Raw genomic sequence first — 24,007 nt, 5'->3', positions numbered from 1 at the left:
TGAGGACAGGGTGAGAGGGTAGTCCCCACTGTCCTGCAGACCACAGATAAACATGATCAATATGTTGATCTATTACTGGGGTGAGGACATGGTGAGAGGGTAGTCCTCACTGTCCTGCAGACCACATATAAACATGTTGATCTATTACTGGGGTGAGGACAGGGTGAGAGGGTAGTCCTCACTGTCCTGCAGACCACAGATAAACATGTTGATCTATTACTGGGGTGAGGACATGGTGAGAGGGTAGTCCTCACTGTCCTGCAGACCACAGATAAACATGATCAATATGTTGATCTATTACTGGGGTGAGGACAGGGTGAGAGGGTAGTCCCCACTGTCCTGCAGACCACATATAAACATGATCAATATGTTGATCTATTACTGGGGTGAGGACAGGGTGAGAGGGTAGTCCTCACTGTCCTGCAGACCACATATAAACATGATCAATATGTTGATCTATTACTGGGGTGAGGACAGGGTGAGAGGGTAGTCCCCACTGTCCTGCAGACCACATATAAACATGATCAATATGTTGATCTATTACTGGGGTGAGGACAGGGTGAGAGGGTAGTCCTCACTGTCCTGCAGACCACAGATAAACATGATCAATATGTTGATCTATTACTGGGGTGAGGACAGGGTGAGAGGGTAGTCCCCACTGTCCTGCAGACCACAGATAAACATGTTGATCTATTACTGGGGTGAGGACAGGGTGAGAGGGTAGTCCCCACTGTCCTGCAGACCACAGATAAACATGATCAACATGTTGATCTATTACTGGGGTGAGGACAGGGTGAGAGGGTAGTCCTCACTGTCCTGCAGACCACAGATAAACATGATCAATATGTTGATCTATTACTGGGGTGAGGACAGGGTGAGAGGGTAGTCCCCACTGTCATGGTGAGAGGGTAGTCAATCAATTAAGATTTATTTATAAAGCCCTTTTTATAATCATCAGTTGTCACACTGTCCTTGATGTACATCAATACACATGTCAGTCTATATCCACCCGCCTATCCCTCCCTCCCTCCCTCCCCTCATCCGACCAATGACAGCTTTGATGCATTACCTCGTCAAACTCCTCTGTCATCTTCCTGATGATCTCCGCGTTCTGCATGTTCCGGAACATCTCGATGCGCACCGTGCCTGAAGAGGGTTACGCACAACCACAATACAACCTTTTAACAACCACAATACAACAGTTCAACAACCAACCTGGAAATGAGGCCTATATAAATCAGAATGTTGTCTGTTGTGTCGGTAGCAGTTAACAGTAATACCTTTGCAGCCAGAACACTGGATAAAGAAGTTGATGAGGTCCAGTAAGGCGATGTCTCTGTCCTGCTTGTACGACTCGATCCAGTCATCAACCACAGACTGCATGGCACTCTTTCCCATTCTGACCACCTCAAACAGAGTGACGGGGTCTCCTCCCTCGCCGTTGGTCTGAGGGACCCCATTGGCCTTCCTCCCTTTAGCCCCGCCTGTAGCCTTCTCCGCTGGGGACTTCCGAGGCTTCTTATTGGCTGCCTTAAAAAAGGGAGGGGCAAAGGGTTCAGATATACAGGAAGAGACTATGCAGAGAGAAGGAACCTCGTAGAAAGGTGTTCTTACTGGTGGTCTGCCAGGCCTCCCTCTCTTCTTCTTGCCTTTAGTGTCTGTCGGGTCCTCCAGCTCACTCACACTCACACTCAGACTCACTGTGTCTGCCGCTCCGCTCTCATTGGACGAGTCCCTGCAACACACACACACTTATAACTACTACATAATTCTACCCACACTCAGCAGTCACAACATACATTACACACACACCTACGTTCGACTAATTACCGCATCAGGGGTGTGTTGTGATCTCTTAATGAGGCTTTGGTTGACGATGCAACAGGGAAAGACTCACTGTAGGACAGGCAGCTCAGAGGTGATCATCCTGACTGCTGCAGGGGAGGGGTGTGTGTCCTCAGGAAAGAGTGGGTGTGTGTGGTCCGCTGGAGGGAGGGGTGTGTGTCCTCAGGAAAGGGTGGGTGTGTGTGGTCCGCTGGAGGGCGGGGGGGAGGGTGGGGGGGGGGGGTGAGTCAGCCGTGCGCGTGTGTGGTGGGGGTTACAGAGGGGTGACCAAATTCACTCAACACTGGAGACACAGCTCTCACAACACACCAGCCCCTAGAGAGAGAGAGAAAAAAAAGAGAGAGAGAACCACAGTTTAGTCATTTGTCACAAATGTCTGGTGATTTGGTTTGGAATATTCTCAACATTTACGGAACTTGAAAAAGAGAACGAAAAAAGGAATGATAGGTGAAAGAATGAGTAGTAGAGGAGAGATAGAAGGTAGGGAGAAGGAGAGAAAGAAAGCTGGCAGAGTAGAGGAGAAAGAGTGGAAAGGGCGACACCAACTGGCCACTTTAGGAAGTGCAACAGTAAAGTCTAGAGGGGGCGTGTCGAGAGTATCGTTACAAACAGAAAGAGGTCTAATCATGTCAACAACATTCTAAACAATTCAATTAGATTTAATCATTTCAACCACAACATTATACATTCTAATCATTTCAAACAACATGATTTCAACTTAAAGTAAAAAATCTGATCCTTTATGAAAATGGGAAAATCATTTGTTACTGATTAGAACCCAGAGTTTTTCAGGGTTGCAAGGTCAGGAAAACTCTAGGGCTCCTTCTATAGGCTATACGTTAGATCTAACGTTTGTCCTAGTCAATTTGTTTGCCTGGATAGGAAAAAAAAAAACCCTGGCCCAATTTATAAAAATAAGTCATTACTAAATATTAGGCCGAGTGTAGTAAATATCAACGAGTGGGTGCAGTACCCTGCTTCGGCCACCAATGGCAGTATGATCCACAAAGTCCTCTCACCTCCATCAACTTAAACACACTTTATACAGCTTTAACAAGGTTTTAATCATTAGAAAAATCATCTAACCTCTCAATAAGTTAAACGTGAGTTTATGTGGTGTTTTGTCTCTTTGTTGAGTGTGTCTAGGGAGTGTTATGGAGGGTGAGTGTGTGTGTGTGGCTGAGACTGGGCTTAAACAACAGTAGGGGGCAGGCTAGGAGAGACTGTATTTAAATGTTCTCACACACAGAGAAACTGGAGAGAGCTTGAGCACACCAGCCGAGTGAGTCTGTTACCAACACACACACACACCCCTCTGTCTGTCCTTCACACACAGCAGAGCACACAGAGAGAAGTGATGAGAGGGATGAGATGGTGGACACTCAGCTTTATCAACTCTTGTTTATTGATGTTTGTGAAAATAGACTAAATATAGCTAGTTTGTACCTGTCTATAATATACACATATGATAGTTTATTGATTTATTTATCAATTAAAGTCAATTGTTGATTGGACTTGTAAATGTCAGTATATTTTTTACCCAATATTGGGTACCATGTAATGGTACACATTGAGGTTAACTAATAAAAGGTGGTAGGATGTGAAGAGCTGTAAAAACACAGAGGGAAATCCTGAACGCTAACCATCAGCTACTGTCATTATGCAGTACAGCCCCCCTACCACCACCACACTTCTAGTAGCATCTCTCCAGGGATCATTACGGTCCCCACTGCTGGCTGAAATGTGTGCTCTCCATCTCTGCCTCTCCTCCCTTCCTTCCCTCCCCAATTCTATATTCTCTCTCTCTGGACAATAGAAGGCAAAAGCAACAGGGGAAATCTGTGTGACTGGGTTCAGATAGTATTTGAAAGCTGTGCGTCACCTTGGCAGAAGGCCAGAGATGGCTGTCTGCCAGAGTTATTGACCATTGACTGAAGACTACTGTTACGAATACTCCTTAATTAACATTGATCTCTCTCTCTCACAAAGAAGCCTGGAGGGAGTGTTTGTTCACTGTTAAAAAGAGAGCAGCCAACACACACACCTGTGGTATCTGTATTCCAGTTACTGGGCTCTGACAGCTTTGGGAGATGCCCGGGTGAGAGGTTTGTGTGTGTGTGTGTGTGTCTGTGTCCCTTTCTCACAGAGCAGAGCAGCACCACAAGGAGAGACAGAGAGAGTGGAATTGTGTGATTTCACTGCTTGGAGTGCTCTGAAGCACTCACCCTGACATTACAGGTGGTGCTGTGGCATCAGGAATGTGTGTGTGTGTCATACCACACAGAATAACCAGCGCTTCCTCTGCTATAATAGGCTAATCCTGCTTAGAATCAATGTGAGAGATCACACATACACACACACACACAAACACAGAGAGAGAGGCAGGCAGCGAGGGCTTGTATAACACATTACAGAGAGTTATGCAGGGCTCATATTTTATCATCTGTGGTCTGACCGAACACACATAACTATGTGTGTGTGTGTGTGTGTGTGTGTGTAAGCCACTTAACATGCATGACATGTACTCCGGGAGGCAGGCAGGCATTGCCATGGCAACCCTTGTGGGTCATAAGCCCCCCTCCCCTGATTGGCTGATCAGTGAGAAGGGACTGGGTGGGGAGGAGAGAGAGTGATGGAGGGGGGAGATTGGGGAAAGAGGAGGGGGGAGAAGGACAGGGGGTAAGAAGGCACAAAAGAGATGAAGATATCCATTGTGATCTCTGGGGATTCGTTAGACGTCCCTTTCACTGCTGTTGAGGATCTCCGCTGTTTTCAACTATAACGACCTGTCAGATAATAACATATCACCCACATTATCGCCCTTCCACATTATCGCCCTTCCACATTATCGCCCTTCCACATTATCGCCCTTCCACATTATACAATCCTACTTCACCTGAATAAAGTCGGCCATAAGAATGCTGTCATGATGGGAACAAGGATAGAGAGTACGGTCACTAGGCTGCCTCTGACCAACACAGCTGTGGGAACTAACAGCACTGAAGATGAGGACAGCACATCTCTTTGGAGGAGGAGGACAGCAGTCAACTGTAAAATATCCTATCATTTGGCAGAGCATGACGCTTCACTCACAGACGGCTCCATGGGGAAGTGAGAGAGAAGGTGTTGCCTACATCAATTATGCATTTTAACAGGCACTCTGATTCTTAGAGATCACACAAACACACACACACACACAGCTTAACCTGGAGTCACACACACAGCTTAACCTGGAGTCACACACAGCTTAACCTGGAGACACACACACACTATTCAAGCTTCTGCAATCCAAAGAGCATCACTCATAAGAAAAATGATCCTGTCAGAACTCAAAACAAAAACACCTGAGGTGTTTCCAACAGCAACTAGACACAGGTGAAAGAGAGGGAAATAACATATAAAAGACAGCTCTATGAGACTGCTGCCTGTAATTACTGGGCCATTCAATCTGGACCAAGACAACTAGGCCAACTAGTAAAAAAAGGACACGATTATAGTCTCTGAAATGTCACACAGTTTTCTGAAACATAAAACCATGTCATTTGGAAGAAGACTTTTGGGCATGCTATTGTCCTCTGATCTGAAACAGTTGTCGACTCCAGAGAAATGAGGGCAGAGAGATCAGAGGAGTCAGTCATGGTCCTAACGCCACACTACACCAGCTAGGACTGGAATGATACGGACTGCTCCAGCTATGTACTTCTGTCTCATTTCAATACTGCCCATTCAGTTGAACACTGAGGGGTTCTTATCTCTGAGGTTTTATATGAGAGCCAACAAGCCTGGCGAGGAAGAGAGGAAGACAGAGGGAGACCAGCCTGGCGAGGAAGACAGAGAGAGACCATAGCATCCCTCAGAGGTATAATAACAAGAGTTTTCACCTGAGGGGAATGCCAGAGAGAAACAGACAGAGAGAGACAGAGACAGAGGATGATCAAATTATGTAGATCAAGAGAGTCTGAGAAGAGTGAGACTAAGTAAACAAGAAACTCTGAGAAGAGTGAGAATAAGTAAACAAGAGACTGAAAAGAGTGAGAATAAGTAAACAAGAGACTGAGAAGAGTGAGACTAAGTAAACAAGAGACTCTGAGAAGAGTGAGAATAAGTAAACAAGAGACTCTGAGAAGAGTGAGAATAAGTAAACAAGAGACTCTGAGAAGAGTGAGAATAAGTAAACAAGAGACTCTGAAAAGAGTGAGAATAAGTAAACAAGAGACTCTGAGAAGAGTGAGACTAAGTAAACAAGAGACTCTGAGAAGAGTGAGAATAAGTAAACAAGAGACTCTGAGAAGAGTGAGAATAAGTAAACAAGAGACTCTGAGAAGAGTGAGAATAAGTAAACAAGAGAGTCTGAGAAGAGTGAGACTAAGTAAACAAGAGACTCTGAAAAGAGTGAGAATAAGTAAACAAGAGACTCTGAAAAGAGTGAGAATAAATAAACAAGAGACTGAGAAGAAGGAGAATAAGTAAACAAGAGACTCTGAAAAGAGTGAGAATAAGTAAACAAGAGACTGAGAAGAAGGAGAATAAGTAAACAAGAGACTCTGAAAAGAGTGAGAATAAGTAAACAAGAGACTGAGAAGAGTGAGAATAAGTAAACAAGAGACTCTGAGAAGAGTGAGAATAAGTAAACAAGAGACTCTGAGAAGAGTGAGAATAAGTAAACAAGAGACTCTGAGAAGAGTGAGAATAAGTAAACAAGAGACTCTGAGAAGAGTGAGAATAAGTAAACAAGAGAGTCTGAGAAGAGTGAGACTAAGTAAACAAGAGACTCTGAAAAGAGTGAGAATAAGTAAACAAGAGACTCTGAAAAGAGTGAGAATAAATAAACAAGAGACTGAGAAGAAGGAGAATAAGTAAACAAGAGACTCTGAAAAGAGTGAGAATAAATAAACAAGAGACTGAGAAGAAGGAGAATAAGTAAACAAGAGACTCTGAAAAGAGTGAGAATAAGTAAACAAGAGACTGAGAAGAAGGAGAATAAGTAAACAAGAGACTCTGAAAAGAGTGAGAATAAGTAAATAAGGAAAATAGGGGGACCAGTATTATCCCCATGCAGGTCAATGAAAGAGATGGAACTCCCCTAACCCAGTCATGACCCCAGTCGTACAAGGAAGGAGAAGCAGACAGACACCTTAAGGCAGGCTCCCCAATTACATTCAGCTGTGGGCCGAGTTTTCCTTGAGCGGATGGTCGGAACATAGTTATAAATAATTTGACTGCAAGAATCCCAAACAGATACAGGGTCTTCAGAAAGCATTCAATACCCCTGGACTTATTCCACATGTTGTTGTGTTACAGCCTGAATTAAACATGGATTCACGTTAGTTTTTCTTCTCACCCATCTCCAGTCAATAACCACAACCCCATAATGACAAAGTGGAAACATGATTAGACATTTTTGCAAATGTATTAAAAGATGAAATACAGAAATATCTAATTTACAAAAGTATTCACACCCCCGAGTCAATACATGTTAGAATCAACTTGGGCATGGATTATAGCGGGGCGGCAGGGTAGCCTAGTGGTTAGAGCAGACAAGGTAAACATCTGTCGTTCTGCCCCTGAACAAGGCAGTTATCCCACTGTTCCTAGGCCGTCATTGAAAATAAGAATTTGTAACCGACTTGCCTAGTTAAATAAAGGTCAAATTAATAGCTGAGTCTTTCTGGGTAAGTCTCTAAGAGTTGTCCACACCTGGATTGTACAACATTTGCCAATTATTCTTTTCAAAATTCTTCAAGCTCTGTCAAATTGGTTGTTGATCATTGCTAGACATATATTTTCAAGTAGATTTAAGTCAAGACGGTAACTCGGCCACTCAGGAACATTACTGTTTTATTGGTAAACTACTCCAGTTTAGATTTGGCCTTGTGTTTTAGGTTATTATCCTGTTGAAAGGTGAATTAATTTCCCAGTGTCTGGTAGAGAGCAGACTGAACCAGGTTTTCCTCTAGGATTTTGCCATTCCATTTATTTGTTATCCTGAAGAACTCCCGAGTCCTTAACAATTACAAGTATACACATAACATGATGCAGCCACCCCGATGCTTGAAAATATGAAGTGTGGTACTCAGTAATGTGTTGTATTTGCCCCAAACATAACGCTTTGTATTCAGGACAAAAACTGAATTGCTTAGCCACATTTTTGACAGCAGTGGCTTGTTGCAAACAGGATGCATGTTTTGGAATATGTTTATTCTGAACAGGATTTATTATTTTCAAAATGTAATTTAGGTTAGTATTGTGGAATAACTACAAGGTTGTGGACCCATACTTAGTCTTCTCCTATCACAGCCATTAAACTCTGTAACAGTTATAAAGTAACCATTGGCCTCATGGTGAAATCCCTGAGCCGTTTCCTTCCTCTCCGGCATCTGAGTTAGTAAGGCCGCCTGTATCTTTGTTGTGTATTGATACACCATCCAACGTGTAATTAATAAGGGTTAAGCAAATGTTCCCTCCTGAATGTATTTAGACTTGGCATATCAAAGGGGTTGAATCCTTACTGACATTTCAGCTTTTCATTTTTAATGAATTAGTAAACATTTCTAAAAACACAATTCTCCTTTGACATTATGGAGTATTGTGGGTAGACCAGTGACAAAACATTTAATCCATTTCAAATTCAGGTTGTAACAAAATGTGGAAAAAGTCAAGGGGTGTGAATACTCTGAAGGCACGGTGTGTGTGTGTGTGTGTGTGTATGTACGTATACTAGAGGTAGACCGATTAATCGGAATGGACGATTAATTAGGGCCGATTTCAAATTTTCATGATCGGAAATCTGTAATTTTGGGCGCCGATTTGCAGATAAATTTTTTTTAAAATAATGATATACCTTTATTTAACTAGGCAAGTCAGTTAAGAACACATTCTTATTTTCAATGACGGCCTAGGAACGGTGGGTTAACTGCCTTGTTCAGGGGCAGAACCACAGATTTTCACCTTGTCAGCTCGGGAGAACCAATCTTGCAACTTTACAGTTAACTAGTCCAACGCAATAACGACCTGCCTCTCTCGTTGCACTCCACCAGGAGACTGACTGTTACGCGAATGCAGTAAGCCAAGGTAAATTGCTAGTTAAGTTTAATTCTATCTTATAAAAAACAATCAATCATAATCACTAGTTAACTACACATGGTTGACGAGATTACTAGATATTATCTAGCGTGTCCTGCGTTGCATATAATCTGACTGAGCATACAAGTATCTAAGTATCTGACTGAGCGGCGGTAGGCAGAAGCAGGCGCGTAAACATTCATTCAAACAGCACTTTTGTGCGTTTTGCCAGCAGCTCTTCATTGTGCGTCAAGCATTGCGCTGTTTATGACTTCAAGCCTATCAACTCCCGAGATGAGGCTGGTGTAACCGAAGTGAAATGGCTAGCTAGTTAACGCGCGCTAATAGTATTTCAAACGTCACTCGCTCTGAGCCTTCTAGTTGTTGTTCCCCTTGCTCTACATGGGTAACGCTGCTTCGATGGTGGCTGTTGTCGTTGTGTTGCTGGTTCGAGCCCAGGGAGGAGTGAGGAGAGGGACGGAAGCTATACTGTTACACTGGCAATACTAAAGTGCCTATAAGAACATTAATAGTCAAAGGTTAATGAAATACAAATGGTACAGAGTGAAATAGTCCTATAATTCCTAAAATAACTACAATTTAAAACTTCTTACCTGGGAATATTGAAGACTCATGTTGAAAGGAACCACCAGCTTTCATATGTTCTCATGTTCTGAGCAAGGAACTGAAACGTTAGCTTTCTTACATAGCACATATTGCACTTTTACTTTCTTCTCCAACACTTTGTTTTTGCATTATTTAAACCAAATTGAACATGTTTCATTATTTACTTGAGGCTAAATTGATTTTATTGATGTATTATATTAAGTTAAAATAAGTGTTGATTCAGTATTGAATGAAAATAAATAAATAAATAAATAAATAAATAAATAAATAAAAAACGGCCGATTAATCGTTATCGGCTTTTTTGGTCCTCCAATAATCGGTATTGGCGTTGAAAAATCATAAATCGGTCGACCTCTAACGTATACACACACACGCTTCAGCTATTTGACTGACCAAGAAGGAGAGTGATGAAGCGCTGCATCAGATGACCTGGCCTCCACAAATCACCCGACCTCAACCCAATTATTATTTATTTTAACCTTCATTTAACGAGGCAAGTCAGTTAAGAATATAATTCTTATTTATAAAATGACAGCCCAACAAAAGGCAAAAGATCTTCTGCAAGGACGGGGGCTGGGATTCACTTTTTTTCTTTTTAAATAACATAAATATAGGACAACACACACATCACGACAAGAGAGACAACACAACATAAAGAGAGACCTAAGACAACAAATGTCTTAAATTGTCTTAAAGCCTCAATTGAGATGGTTTGGGATGAGTTGGACTGCAGAGTGAAGGAAAAGCAGACAACAAGTGCTCAGCATATGTGGGAACTCTCACTTCAACACTGTTGGAAAAGCATTCCAGGTGAAGCTGGTTGAGAGAATGCCAAGAGTGTGCAAACCTGCCATCAAGGTAAAGGGTGGCTACTTTGAAGAATCTCAAACAAAAATATATTTTGATTTGTTTAACACTTTTTTTGGTTACTATATGATTCCATGTGTTATTTCATAGTTTTGATGTCTTCACTATTATTCTACAATGTATAAAATAGTAGAAATAAAGAAAACCCTGGAATGAGTAGGTGTGTCCAAACCTATGACTGGTACTGTATAATATATATATTTATTTAAAATAACATCCCCGGTGGGCCGCTTATTGGAGAACCCTGTTCTGAAGGGTAATGACGTGACAGGATGAAGTATCTCACACACAACCACTCTCTTTCACTCACTCCCCATTCGTCCATCTTCTCCCTCTCCTACTCTTCCCCATCTCTTTCTCTCTGCCAGTCCCACGTGGAATGAGTCTTTAAGCAACAGCGTAGTAGATATTGTAGTGAAATGTGTGTGTCGGGGGGAAAATCTGTCAATGTGCCCTTGAGCAAGGCACTTAACCCTAATTGCTCTTGTAAGACGCTCTGGATAGGAGGGTCTGCTAAATGACTCCAATGTAAAATGTAATAAGGGAATAACATGTGTCCTCACTGTGTCCAGCCCATTGGCCATGAAAAAAATACCTTCCTAGTTTTCATTCTCTGGTCCCTTGAATCATGCCAATAAATAAACTCAAGCCCCCTTGACAAATGAGTGGAGCTCCTCTGGCCTGCTCTAAGGTATCTGTAGTGGGGGTTCACTTAATAATGCAGCATCATGGACTCTATATTACAGAGAGCCTCTACAGTAATACAGTGGTTTTACAGAGCTCTAGTGTAGGCTTTGGGTTGCAGGCTCTACAGTAATACAGTGGTTTTACAGAGCTCTAGTGTAGGCTTTGGGTTGCAGGCTCTACAGTAATACAATGTCTTTACAGAGCTCTAGTGTAGGCTTTGGGTTGCAGGCTCTACAGTAATTTTACAGAGCTCTAGTGTAGGCTTTGGGTTGCAGGCTCTACAGTAATTTTACAGAGCTCTAGTGTAGGCTTTGGGTTGCAGGCTCTACAGTAATACAATGTCTTTACAGAGCTCTAGTGTAGGCTTTGGGTTGCAGGCTCTACAGTAATTTTACAGAGCTCTAGTGTAGGCTTTGGGTTGCAGGCTCTACAGTAATTTTACAGAGCTCTAGTGTAGGCTTTGGGTTGCAGGCTCTACAGTAATACAGTGGAATTACAGAGCTCTAGTGTAGGCGTTGGCCTGTAGCCTCTACAGTAATACAATGTCTTTACAGAGCTCTAGTCTAGGCTTTGGGTTGCAGGCTCTACAGTAATTTTACAGAGCTCTAGTGTAGGCTTTGGGTTGCAGGCTCTACAGTAATACAGTGGTTTTACAGAGCTATAGTGTAGGCTTTGGGTTGTAGGCGCTACAGTAATACAGTGGTTTTACAGAGCTCTAGTGTAGGCTTTGGGTTGTAGCCTCTACAGTAATACAGTGGTTTTACAGAGCTATAGTGTAGGCTTTGGGTTGTAGGCTCTACAGTAATACAGTGGTTTTACAGAGCTCTAGTGTAGGCTTTGGGTTGTAGCCTCTACAGTAATACAGTGGTTTTACAGAGCTATAGTGTAGGCTTTGGGTTGTAGGCTCTACAGTAATACAGTGGTTTTACAGAGCCCTAGTATAGGCTTTGGGCTGCAGCCTCTACAGTAATACAGTGGTTTTACAGAGCTCTAGTCTAGGCTTTGGGCTGCAGCCTCTACAGTAATACAGTGGTTTTACAGAGCTCTAGTATAGGCTTTGGGCTGCAGCCTCTACAGTAATACAGTGGTTTTACAGAGCTCTAGTGTAGGCTTTGGGTTGTAGCCTCTACAGTAATACAGTGGTTTTACAGAGCTATAGTGTAGGCTTTGGGTTGTAGGCTCTACAGTAATACAGTGGTTTTACAGAGCTCTAGTGTAGGCTTTGGGTTGTAGCCTCTACAGTAATACAGTGGTTTTACAGAGCTCTAGTCTAGGCTTTGGGCTGCAGCCTCTACAGTAATACAGTGGTTTTACAGAGCTCTAGTCTAGGCTTTGGGTTGCAGCCTCTACAGTAATACAGTGGTTTTACAGAGCTCTAGTCTAGGCTTTGGGCTGCAGCCTCTACAGTAATACAGTGGTTTTACAGAGCTCTAGTCTAGGCTTTGGGCTGCAGCCTCTACAGTAATACAGTGGTTTTACAGAGCTCTAGTCTAGGCTTTGGGTTGTAGCCTCTACAGTAATACAGTGGTTTTACAGAGCTCTAGTCTAGGCTTTGGGTTGCAGCCTCTACAGTAATACAGTGGTTTTACAGAGCTCTAGTCTAGGCTTTGGGTTGCAGCCTCTACAGTAATACAGTGGTTTTACAGAGCTCTAGTCTAGGCTTTGGGTTGCAGCCTCTACAGTAATACAGTGGTTTTACAGAGCTCTAGTCTAGGCTTTGGGTTGCAGCCTCTACAGTAATACAGTGGTTTTACAGAGCTCTAGTCTAGGCTTTGGGTTGCAGCCTCTACAGTAATACAGTGGTTTTACAGAGCTCTAGTCTAGGCTTTGGGTTGCAGCCTCTACAGTAATACAGTGGTTTTACAGAGCTCTAGTCTAGGCTTTGGGCTGCAGCCTCTACAGTAATACAGTGGTTTTACAGAGCTCTAGTGTAGGCTTTGGGCTGCAGCCTCTACAGTAATACAGTGGTTTTACAGAGCTCTAGTGTAGTCTTTGGGTTGCAGGCTCTACAGTAATACAGTGGTTTTACAGAGCTCTAGTCTAGGCTTTGGGTTGTAGCCTCTACAGTAATACAGTGGTTTTACAGAGCTCTAGTCTAGGCTTTGGGCTGCAGCCTCTACAGTAATACAGTGGTTTTATAGAGCTCTAGTGTAGGCTTTGGGTTGCAGGCTCTACAGTAATACAGTGGTTTTACAGAGCTCTAGTGTAGGCTTTGGGTTGCAGGCTCTACAGTAATACAGTGGTTTTACAGAGCTCTAGTGTAGTCTTTGGGTTGCAGGCTCTACAGTAATACAGTGGTTTTACAGAGCTCTAGTCTAGGCTTTGGGCTGCAGCCTCTACATAAAAAAAACAAAAGGTTTCTAAATAAAGCAGGCAAGAAAAAAAGAAAGAGAAAGGAAAAAGGAAAATGAAGATTCTCTCTGCAATGGCCGCCTGGCTCACTGCAGCTATCGCAAAATGGAGACGCAGGGAGAGCGAGGGAGGGAGAGTGAAATGGAGGAGAGAACAAGAGCACAAAGGGAGATCAACGGGAGCAGAGGAGGAAGAGAGAGGGGAGGATGGCTGGGGGGAGCTGGGAGAGAGAGACTCATTAGTTTGTCTCATCTTTCTGCCTCTCTCACCTTGACCCACATTCACTGTCTGTTGCTATTCACCCCCCCACACACACTTTGATTTCTCCAGCTGAGGCTATTATACCCTAATGACATAAGAGGCTCCAGAATGTTATCATTTCACTACAGAGAACCCATTACTGTGACTAGCAGAATCCCTGTGTGTGTGTCTGTGTGTGTGTGATAAAGACTGTGGGTTCAAGAGCACTACATGTCCAGGGCTGAACTTCCTGCAGTCAGCCTATGAAGTCAGATGTTTGTTTGGCCAAAGGTGTTTGGGGGGAAAGTGACATTCCCAGGTTGTCAATGTGCTAGTGTGACTGTCCAGAAATAGAACCTAGGGCCTGACCTCTCATCATCTCAACTCCAGACTGCATTAGCCCATTGAGCTAAAGCCTAAACATCCTAACATTAGTCTTCAGGTCCTGACAGGCAAGGTTCATCTTCCATGAGGGTAGTTTACCAGACCACTGCTGATACAATGGTAATGGAGTAATCTGATAATCTGGGGGTTAGAAGGGGTAGTTTAATCTAACGTGCTACAGGGAAACCCTTAATCCCACATGAGACTATAAGGGCAGATGAAGTGAACAACACACACCCTTAATCTGAGTGAGAGCAGGCTTTCTCTGACAGAAAATCTCAGGAGCACGAGATATATATATATATATATGCAGACAATGATGTAAAATATGTATGTTAGTGTGTGTATGTAACTGTACTTTATTGATCCCCTGAGGGTAGGCCCACATTAAATGTGTCACCAGCAGTAGTAGTGTTGGAGAATAATGTGCTAGAAAAACAAATCAGTCAAGCATCGGCTGGAGAAATATTAGCAGCATCATCATGTTAGCGTTAGATGCAATGCTACCGTGCTGAAACATACTTGACTGTGTGCTTTCAATGCCTTTAGATACATACATTTCATGTTACACTAGTATAGCCAACTGGGTGTTGAACCAAGTGGCCAACAAGTACACCAGTCTGCTAGGTCTCAGGGAATGATGTTAATCAACCAAGCGCAGCGCTGGACAGGAAGGCTTCAGAGCATTTTCAGCCACACATTCTCTCTCTCCATCTGATGCTACAGGTCAGCTAGCTAACCCGCTAAACAGCAGCTAGCCAACCCGCTAAACATCCGCTAGCCAAACCGCTAAACATCCGCTAGCCAACCCGCTAAACAACCGCTAGCCAATCCGCTAAACATCCGCTAGCCAACCCGCTAAACATCCGCTAGCCAACCCGCTAAACATCCGCTAGCCAACCCGCTAAACAGCCGCTAGCTGATTACAACACAAACTGCTAGCTAAACTAGGCCTACACCACAACCAACTACACCACAACCAGCTAGCAAAATACACCACAGCTTAAGATGCAACACAACCAGACAGTCAGCTAGCTGGTTGTGGTGTAGTTAGCTATCAGATTTTTCTAATGTCAATTGAAGCTATAAAGTTTTTATTTCACTGTGAGTGGTCCTTACAGCTTCCCTGTATACATACCATTTGCTTTAGCTAGCTTCAATATCTTCTCATTATTCTAAAGAGACGTAGGGCCTATTCATTCAGCGAACCCGCTTGATAATGGTCATTCCCTAAAACTGAAATAATACTTTCTTCACACACACACACTTTCACAAACACAGTGCTAAATCTGGATTCAGCTTGAATTCAAGAACTGTCTAAACTGAGTCTGCTGAAGTTAAGGTGGACACTCTGGAGCTGTGTAATGGCAACATGTTACAGTATAATGTATTGTGTAATTGGCCTGATCATAAAAATACTAAATCAGTTACAAATCAAAACTGGTTAAGTCACACAAATCAACTAGCTATTACAAATTAATAACTTACTATAAATATACTAGTCATTACACAGGCCCACGCCCCCAAAGATTAGTAATATACATACATATACATATATATATACACACACATACATACATATATATACATACACACACACACATATATATATATACTAAGCAATTAAGGTCACAGTTCTGAAAATGTAGGACACTAAAGAGGCCTTTCTACTGACTCTGAAAAACACCAAAAGAAAGATGCCCAGGGTCCCTGTTCATCTGCGTGAACGTGCCTTGGGCATGCTGCAAGAAGGCATGAGGACCGCAGATGTGGCCAGGGCAATAAATTGCCATGTCCGTACTGCGAGACGCCCAAGACAGTGCTACAGGGAGACAGGACGGACAGCTGATCGTCCTCGCAGTGGCAGACCACGTGTAACAACACCTGCACAGGATCAGTACATCCGAACATCACACCTGCGGGACAGGTACAGGATGGAAACAACAACTGCCCGAGTTACACCAGGAACGCACAATCCCTCCATCAGTGCTCAGACTGTCCGCAATAGGCTGAGAGAGGCTGGACTGAGGGCTTGAAGGCCTGTTGTAAGGCAGGTCCCCACCAGACATCACCGGCAACAACGTCACCTAAGGGCACAAACCCACCGTCGCTGGCTCAGACAGGACTGGCAAAAAGTGCTCTTCACTGACGAGTCGCGGTTTTGTCTCACCGGATTCACGTTTATCGTTGAAGGAATGAGAGTTACACCAAGGCCTGTACTCAGGAGCAGGATCGATTTGGAGGTCGTCATGGTCTGGGGCGGAGTGTCATCAGCATGATCGAATTGAGCATTTTGTCATTGCAGGCAATCTCAACGCTGTGCGTTACAGGGAAGACATCCTCCTCCCTCATGTGGTACCCTTCCTGCAGGCTCATCCTGACATGACCCTACAGCATGACAATACCACCAGCCATACTGCTCGTTCTCCGCGTGATTTCCTGCTAGACAGGAATGTCAATGTTCTGCCAAGGCCAGCGAGGATCCCGGATCTCAATCCCATTCAGCATGTCTGGGACCTGTTGGATCGGAGGGTGAGGGCTAAGGCCATTTCCCCCAGAAATGTCTGGGAACTTGCAGGTGCCTTGGTGGAAGAGTGGGGTAACATCTCACAGCAAGAACTGGCAAATCTGGTGCAGTCCACTAGGAGGAGATGCACTGCAGTACTTAATGCAGCTGGTGGCCACACCAGATACTGACTGTTACTTTTGATTTTGACCCCCCCTTTGTTTAGGGACACATTATTCCATGTCTGTTAGTCACATGTCTGTGATATGTTCATATAAATATTTACACATGTTAAATTTGATGAAAATAAACGCAGGTGACAGTGAGAGGACGTTTCTTTTTTTCCCTGAGTTAATATATATAATCATTTAGGATTTCAGTTTTGGGTCAAATAATACCAAAATCACAAGGAAATCCCCAAAAAAAGAGATGTCTCATGTCTCAATGAAATCAAGATATGAAATTACTGTTATTTGAAAATACAGCCATTTATGTCCATTTGCAGTGTACAAATTATTATAATCATGTTCCGGTCCCACGACCATCGGCTCTGATAAAAACCTGCCTGTGGTTGAATCTAGTTGCCAACCTCTCCTTTAATGTAGACTCCACATGACCTACTGCTGCATTCATATACGGTCTGCTACATAACAGTTTCGTCTGGATTACTGGACTGGGCCCACGGCAGAATGACCAGATGTCATTGTTTTCAATGAGAGAGCGACGGTAACTTCCTGTTCCTTACAGAACAGCCACTCCAGTGTTTCCCCTGCCTTTGAATAGGTAGGGAGGGCTCCCCATCTAGCTCTTCCCCTGGTCTAAACAAATTGAAATGTTTTGTTCAAGGTCCTACATGTGGCCTAACTAAATGCCACGATTACACCAGGCACTACCGCTAACGGTCAAACTACCGGAGACCATCCAGTTAACGGGTGGTGCAAACAAGGACACATTCTGCAACGTAATGGTCGGCGACTATGAGCTTGGCGACCAAGTTTATGCAAGTTAGCAGCTACTATTAGTAGTTGTAAAGGAATTAAAATATGAAAAACGACAGTGCTGTTTGAAGCGGTATCGTTGCCTTTTAATCCACGACTAGCGCCTCTGGTTAACTTTCGTGTAAACAGCAGCTTGCTAGTGTTTCATGTTTGGTTCTCGTTCATTGAAAACATTATTAGTCTACAACTCTAGCCTATTTCCAACAAATGTTTTTGGATAATATTGGTAAGCTATTAGGAAACCTATTTCAGTGAATTTGTACTCCCATGTTCTTCAAAAACCATGAAAAAGAAATCTAAATGACATTACATTTGAGTCATTTAGCACCAGTCTTATCCACATAACCTGGGCTTGACATCAACCTTTTTTTTAGCTGACAATGTATGACACAATCTGTGCATTCAACTAGAGTACGTAAAACAACGACATCATGAGCCGAATAAGTGCAGGTGAAAGTGATGGCAATACAAGTCCAACAGATAAGAAGGGAGGCAAGGTGGTAGAGGAGGCAAGGTGCTGTTTGAAGAGACAGACCCTCAAACTGTTGCAGATGGGCAGCATCTGTGCTGTAGAACTATTGCTAAAATGTTAGGTTTGTAGACTTGTATCCCAGCCCCCGACTCAACGAAGTCAAAAACTAGGCTGCTCAAAAGTACTGTATACCCCATTGCATTGAAACGTTTCCCATTTCAAGTTGATTTGCCATATGTAATAGGTTAGTCATACACTGGAAATCTTACCAAGTCACACTACTCAACCAAGAACTGTGTCAACAACAGCCCTGCCAAGTGAAGATCATATCCTGGCCTGCAGTTTGTGGTGTTTTATGGCTGTGTACTAAATATTGTCAGGCAATGTTGTACGTTCTATGCAAAAGGAGAGGGGGAACATAACAATGTGGGACAATAAAGTTATTTTGTATCTCTAGCACCAGTGGTAGTTTACAGTCAGTTGGTCTTCCAGGATGCATAGCTTACAGTAGACTGCTAGTTCAGTCTGCTGGTGGAAAGTCACATGGCTGAGCTTGTTGCATAACCACTTTGTTGACAATCAGTGAATGATCACGAGGACACAAGCTGCCTGTATAATCCTTTACCCTAAACATCCGACTCTAGACTCTATACAAAGAGCAGTGAAGTTGGGTGTGTAACACAATCAAAGAGTTAGGCTTAAATTAGCCAGCTAGCTAGCTAACTTGACCAAATAGTCTCAAACTCCATAATAAAGAAAGATGTATGTGGATATGAAACGGTAGAAGTGAACAGATATCCTCATTAACCCATAACTGACTTCTGACAGAAGAATGGATCCCTGGGAGAGAGGTCTGGAGTAGGAAGCATGGAGACCAACAGCGTTGGACTGTAACCAGGGTTGGATTTGGAACCCATCCCCCTCACACACTTCCCCGCTAAATTTCGTTTAGCAGAGAAAGGGGCGGAGTGGGTTAGCAAACTAGCTAGCTGCACTTTACAAAAAATAATCTACTAGTCAAAATGTTGCAATTTGTCAAGAATCCCAACGTTGAACTTCGGTACAATAAGTAACATGTCAAAACAATGGGTGGGAAAACAGGAAACAATGTTGCTAAGGTTACTGGTGAAATTTCTGCAGAATCTCTACGAATGGAGTGATAGATTGGCAAGGATGGATGTCAAATAGCACTGGTGACAGCAACCTGACTAACACTGACGTTACATTGCTCCCAAATATATCATCCGAAACCCCGACACATATGCAATGAATTAGGGTTAGCTAGCAACAATAGCAATGTGTGGCTAGGTCGCGCAGGCGGCACTATAACGTTGCAATAAGAGAGTTTGCATACAACACTGTGTTGACGCTTTGAATCTGTCCGTCTATCAAGAGCAATAAAAACACGTCACACACATTGTCTTAGTAACGGGAAAACTAAGAGCGAGTGGTGAAAAGTGATTCTGGCAAAACACAGCGGTCAAGTCTCTCGTGCGTCCCTGTAATCTGACATGGAGAGACATTCCCGCTAATGGCCCTCGACCATGTAGCTAGCTAGCCGAACAGAGGGAAGAGAGAGAACACATCCAGTTCTCTCTCCGCTAGCTTGCGGAGCAGCACCCATCCCCCTCCTCTCTCCCCATCCCTCTCTCGCTCTCTGAATCCACCATCTTGATTCTGAGACCCGTCTCCCCTTTCGCACAAGCCAAAAACACAACCAAAATACCAAACAAACTCACCTTTACCGGCCATCGACCAATCGATTACTGTCTTCCGAAATAAAAAATCGATATATCTGATAAAAGTGTGTCGATTTTAATATTGTAAATATGTCGTGAGAAGCGGGAACCGCGCCTTGGAGCAGAAAGGAACAATCCTAAACTGCCATCTGGTGGAGCCTTCCTCGCTGTAATGCTGTTCTGGTGGCGCAGCCTCTCACTGCAACCTTACTGCCTCCTGGCGGACACAGACGAGATGATTGCAACGGGTGCGCGCCGCGGGGGCGAGGAGAGGGGAGGCACTGCAGGACCCCGCGAAAAGAGGGAAACAGAGGGGGGCGCGCTCAGTTCCACGGGCACGCGTAGAAGGGGAGGGCGAGTTTAGCTGGCAGTGTTTTGTTCGGTGGTTTGATGGTAAATAGGCCTTAACAGAGGACACATCTAGGAGGCTATAACATCTAGATTACCCCTCAAAACACAATTTACCAGGCTACAATACACACAGTACACACATTATTAGTGCAGTATCTTGCCTGAGACCTGAAGACTCATGTTAGCTCCAAGTTGTAATGCCTAGGCTTTAGCTGTGGCAAAGATGATCTGGGTTCAATATCTATCTGGTCTGTCAAAATCTCGCTCTCTCTGGTTTTATTTAGCTTGTCTGCATTGGTTGGTCCTGTTGAGGTGAGACTATCTCAATATCTGCCACATACAGGGCCTTCAGAAAGTATTCACACCTCTTGACTTTCTCCACATTTAGTTGTGTTACAGCCTGAATTTAAAATGTATTAAATGTAGATGTTTGTGTCACTGGCCTCCACACAACACCCCATAATGTCAAAGTGGAATTATGTTTTTCGAAATGTTTACAATATATGTATTTTTTTATTCAAAGCTGAAATGTTTTGAGTCGATAAGTGTTCAACCCCTTTGTTATGGCAAGCCTAAATATGTTCAGGAGTAAACATGTACTTAACAAGTCACATAATATGTTGCTTGGACTCTGTGTGCAATAATAGTGTTTAACATGATTTTTGAATGACTACCTCATCTCTGTGCCCTACCACAGGAGGTTGGTGGCACCTTAATTGGGGAGGACGAGCTCGTTGTAATGGCTGGAGCAGAATGAGTGAAATGGTATCAAATACATCAAACACATGGTTTCCAGGTGTTTGATGCCGTTCCATTCGCTCCGTCCCAGACGTTATTATGAGCTGTCCTCCCCTCAGCAGCCTCCTCTGTACCCCACACATACAATTATCTGTAAGGTCCCTCAGTCGAGCAGTGAATTTCAAACACAGATTCAACCACAAAGACCAGGGAGGTTTTCCAATGCCTCGCGAAGAAGAACACCTATTGGTAGATGGGTAAAAAAAAAAAAAAAAACAGACATTAAATATCCCTTTGAGCATGGTTATTATCATTTTTTATTTATTTAACCTTTATTTAACTAGGCAAGTCAGTTAAGAACAAATGATTATTTTCAATGAGGGTCTACCAAAAGGCAAAAGGCCTCCTGCGGGGACGGGAGCTGGGATTAAAAACACAAATACAAAAATAAAATAGAAACATAGGACAAACACACATCATGACAAGAGAGACAACGAATCAAATCAAATCAAATGTATTGGTCACATACACACGGTTAGCAGATGTTCATGCGAGTGTAGCGAAATGCTTGTGCTTCTAGTTCCAACAATGCAGTAATAACCAACGAGTTATCTAACTAACAATTCCAAAACTACTACACAAGTGTAAAGGGATAAATAATATGTACATAAAGATATATGAATGAGTGATGGTACAGAACAGCATAGGCAAGATGCAGTAGATGGTATCGAGTACAGTATATACATATGAGATGAGTAATGTAGGGTATGTAAACAAAGTGGCATAGTTAAAGAGGCTAGTGATACATGTATTACATAAAGATGCAGTAGATGATATAGAGTACAGTATATACACATATACATATGAGATGAGTATGTAAACAAGGTGGCATAGTTTAAAGAGGCTAGTGATACATGTATTACATAAAGATGCAGTAGATGGTATTGAGTACAGTATATACACACATACATATGAGATGAGTAATGTAGGGTATGTAAACATTATATTAAGTAGCATTGTTTAAAGTGGCTAGTGATATATTTTACATCAATTCCCATCAATTCCCATTAGTAAAGTGGCTGGAGTTGAGTCAGTGTGTTGGCAGCAGCCACTCAATGTTAGTGGTGGCTGTTTAACAGTCTGACGGCCTTGTGATAGAAACTGTTTTTCAGTCTCTCGGTCCCAGCTTTGATGCACCTGTACTGACCTAAGACAACACCTTAGAGACCTAAGACAACAACATAGCAAGGCAGCAACACATGACAACACAGCATGGTAGCAACACAACATTACAACAACATGGTAACAACACAACATGGTAGCAGCACAAAACATGGTACAAACATTATTGGGCACAGACAACAGCACAAAGGTCAAGAAGGTAGAGACAACAATACATCACGCAAAGCAGCCACAATTGTCAGTAAGAGTGTCCATGATTGAGTCTTTGATTGAAGAGATTGAGATGAAAGTGTCCAGTTTGAGTGTTTGTTGCAGCTCGTTCCAGTCGCTAGTTGCAGAGAACTTAAAAGAGGAGAGACCCAGGGATGTGTGTGCTTTGGGGACCTTCAATAGAATGTGACTGGCGGAACGGGTGTTGTATGTGGAGGAGCTGCAGTAGATATCTCAGATAGGGGGGAGTGAGGCCTAAGAGGGTTTTATAAATAAGCATCAACCAGTGGCTCTTGCAATGGGTACACAGAGATTACCAGTTTACAGAGGAGTATAGAGTGCAGTGATGTGTCCTATAAGGAGCATTGGTAGAAAATGTGATGGCCGAATGGTAAAGAACATCTAGCCGCTCGAGAGCACCCTTATCTGCCAATCTATAAATTATGTCTCCATAATCTAGCATGGGTAGGATGGTCATCTGAATCAGGGTTAGTCTGGCAACTGGGGTGAAAAAGGAGCGATTACGATAGAGGAAACCAAGTCTAGATTTAACTTTAGCCTGCAGCTTTGATACGTGCTGAGAGAAGAACAGTCTACCATCTAGCCATACTCTCAAGTACTTGTATGAAGTGACTACTTCAAGCTCTAAACCCTCAGAGGTAGTAATCACACCTGTGGGGAGAGGGACATTCTTCTTACCAAACCACATGACCTTTGTTTTGGAGGTGTTCAGAACAATGTTAAGGGTAGAGAAAGCTTGTTGGACACTAAGAAAGCTTTGTTGTAGAGGATTTAACCCAAAATCTGGGCAGGGCCAGCTGAGTATTAGACTGTATCATCTGCATATAAATGGATGAGAGAGCTTCCTACTGCCTGAGCTATGTTGTTGATGTAAATTGGAAAGAGTGTGAGGCCTAGGATCGAGCCTTGGGGTACACCCTTGGTGACAGGCAGTGGCTGAGACAGCAGATTTTCTGACTTCATACACTGCACTCTTTGAGAGAGGTAGTTAGCAAAGCAGGCCAAAGACGCCTCAGAAACACCAATACTACTTAGCTGACCCACAAGAATGGAATGGTCTACCGTATCAAAAGCCTTGGCCAAGTCAATAAACATAGCAGCACAACATTGCTTAGAATCAAAGGCAATCGTAACATCATTGAGAACCTTTAAGGTTGCAGTGACACATCCATAACCTGAGCGGAAATCAGATTGCACACCAGAGAGAATACTATAGACATCAAGATGCTGCATCAATACACCCAGTCACTACAAAGATACAGGCGTCTTTCCTAACTCAGTTGACGGCGAGGCAGGAACCCGCTCAGGGATTTTACCATGAGGCCAATGGTGACTTTAAAACAGTTACAGAGTTGAATGGATGTGATAGAAGAAAACTGAGGATGGATCAACAACATTGTAGGTACTCCACAGTACTAACCTAAATGACAGAGGGAAAAGAAGGAAGCCTGTACAGAATATGGGCTCCCGAGTGACGCAGAGGTCCGAGGCACTGCATTGTAGTGCTAGAGGTGTCACTACAGACCCTGGTTTGATCCCAGGCTGTGTCATAACTGGCCTTGATCAGGAGTCCCATAGGGTGGCGCACAATTGGCCCAGCGTCGTCCAGGTTAGGGGAATGTTTGGCTGGGGTAGGCCGTCATTGTAAATAAGAATGTGTTCTTAACTGACTTGCCTAGTTAAATAAAGGTCAAATACAAATATTCCAAAACATGCATCCTGTTGG

The 24,007-nt window shown here is 43.3% G+C and overlaps 1 protein-coding gene across 1 annotated transcript in view; it reads right to left on the bottom strand.

The window, feature by feature from the left end:
* The window catches only part of stag1a (stromal antigen 1a), a 44,792-nt gene extending 24,770 nt beyond the window's left edge, over positions 1–20,022 (bottom strand). Inside the window, exons 1-5 of the mRNA XM_036982728.2 lie at positions 19,780–20,022; positions 1,898–2,160; positions 1,615–1,735; positions 1,281–1,530; positions 1,070–1,146 (exon numbers count right to left, since the gene is read on the bottom strand). Coding sequence (XP_036838623.1) covers positions 1,070–1,146; positions 1,281–1,530; positions 1,615–1,735; positions 1,898–1,926 — 477 coding nt within the window. The 5' untranslated portion in view covers positions 1,927–2,160; positions 19,780–20,022. The remainder of the gene's footprint in view (positions 1–1,069; positions 1,147–1,280; positions 1,531–1,614; positions 1,736–1,897; positions 2,161–19,779) is intronic.
* Between the last annotated feature and the right edge of the window lie 3,985 nt (positions 20,023–24,007).

The sequence above is a fragment of the Oncorhynchus mykiss genome, chromosome 7 (genome assembly GCF_057628025.1).
Source record: "Oncorhynchus mykiss isolate SJ-2025 chromosome 7, ASM5762802v1, whole genome shotgun sequence".
Taxonomy (NCBI): Eukaryota; Metazoa; Chordata; class Actinopteri; order Salmoniformes; family Salmonidae; genus Oncorhynchus; species Oncorhynchus mykiss.
This window is presented reverse-complemented; position numbering and strand designations above follow the sequence as displayed.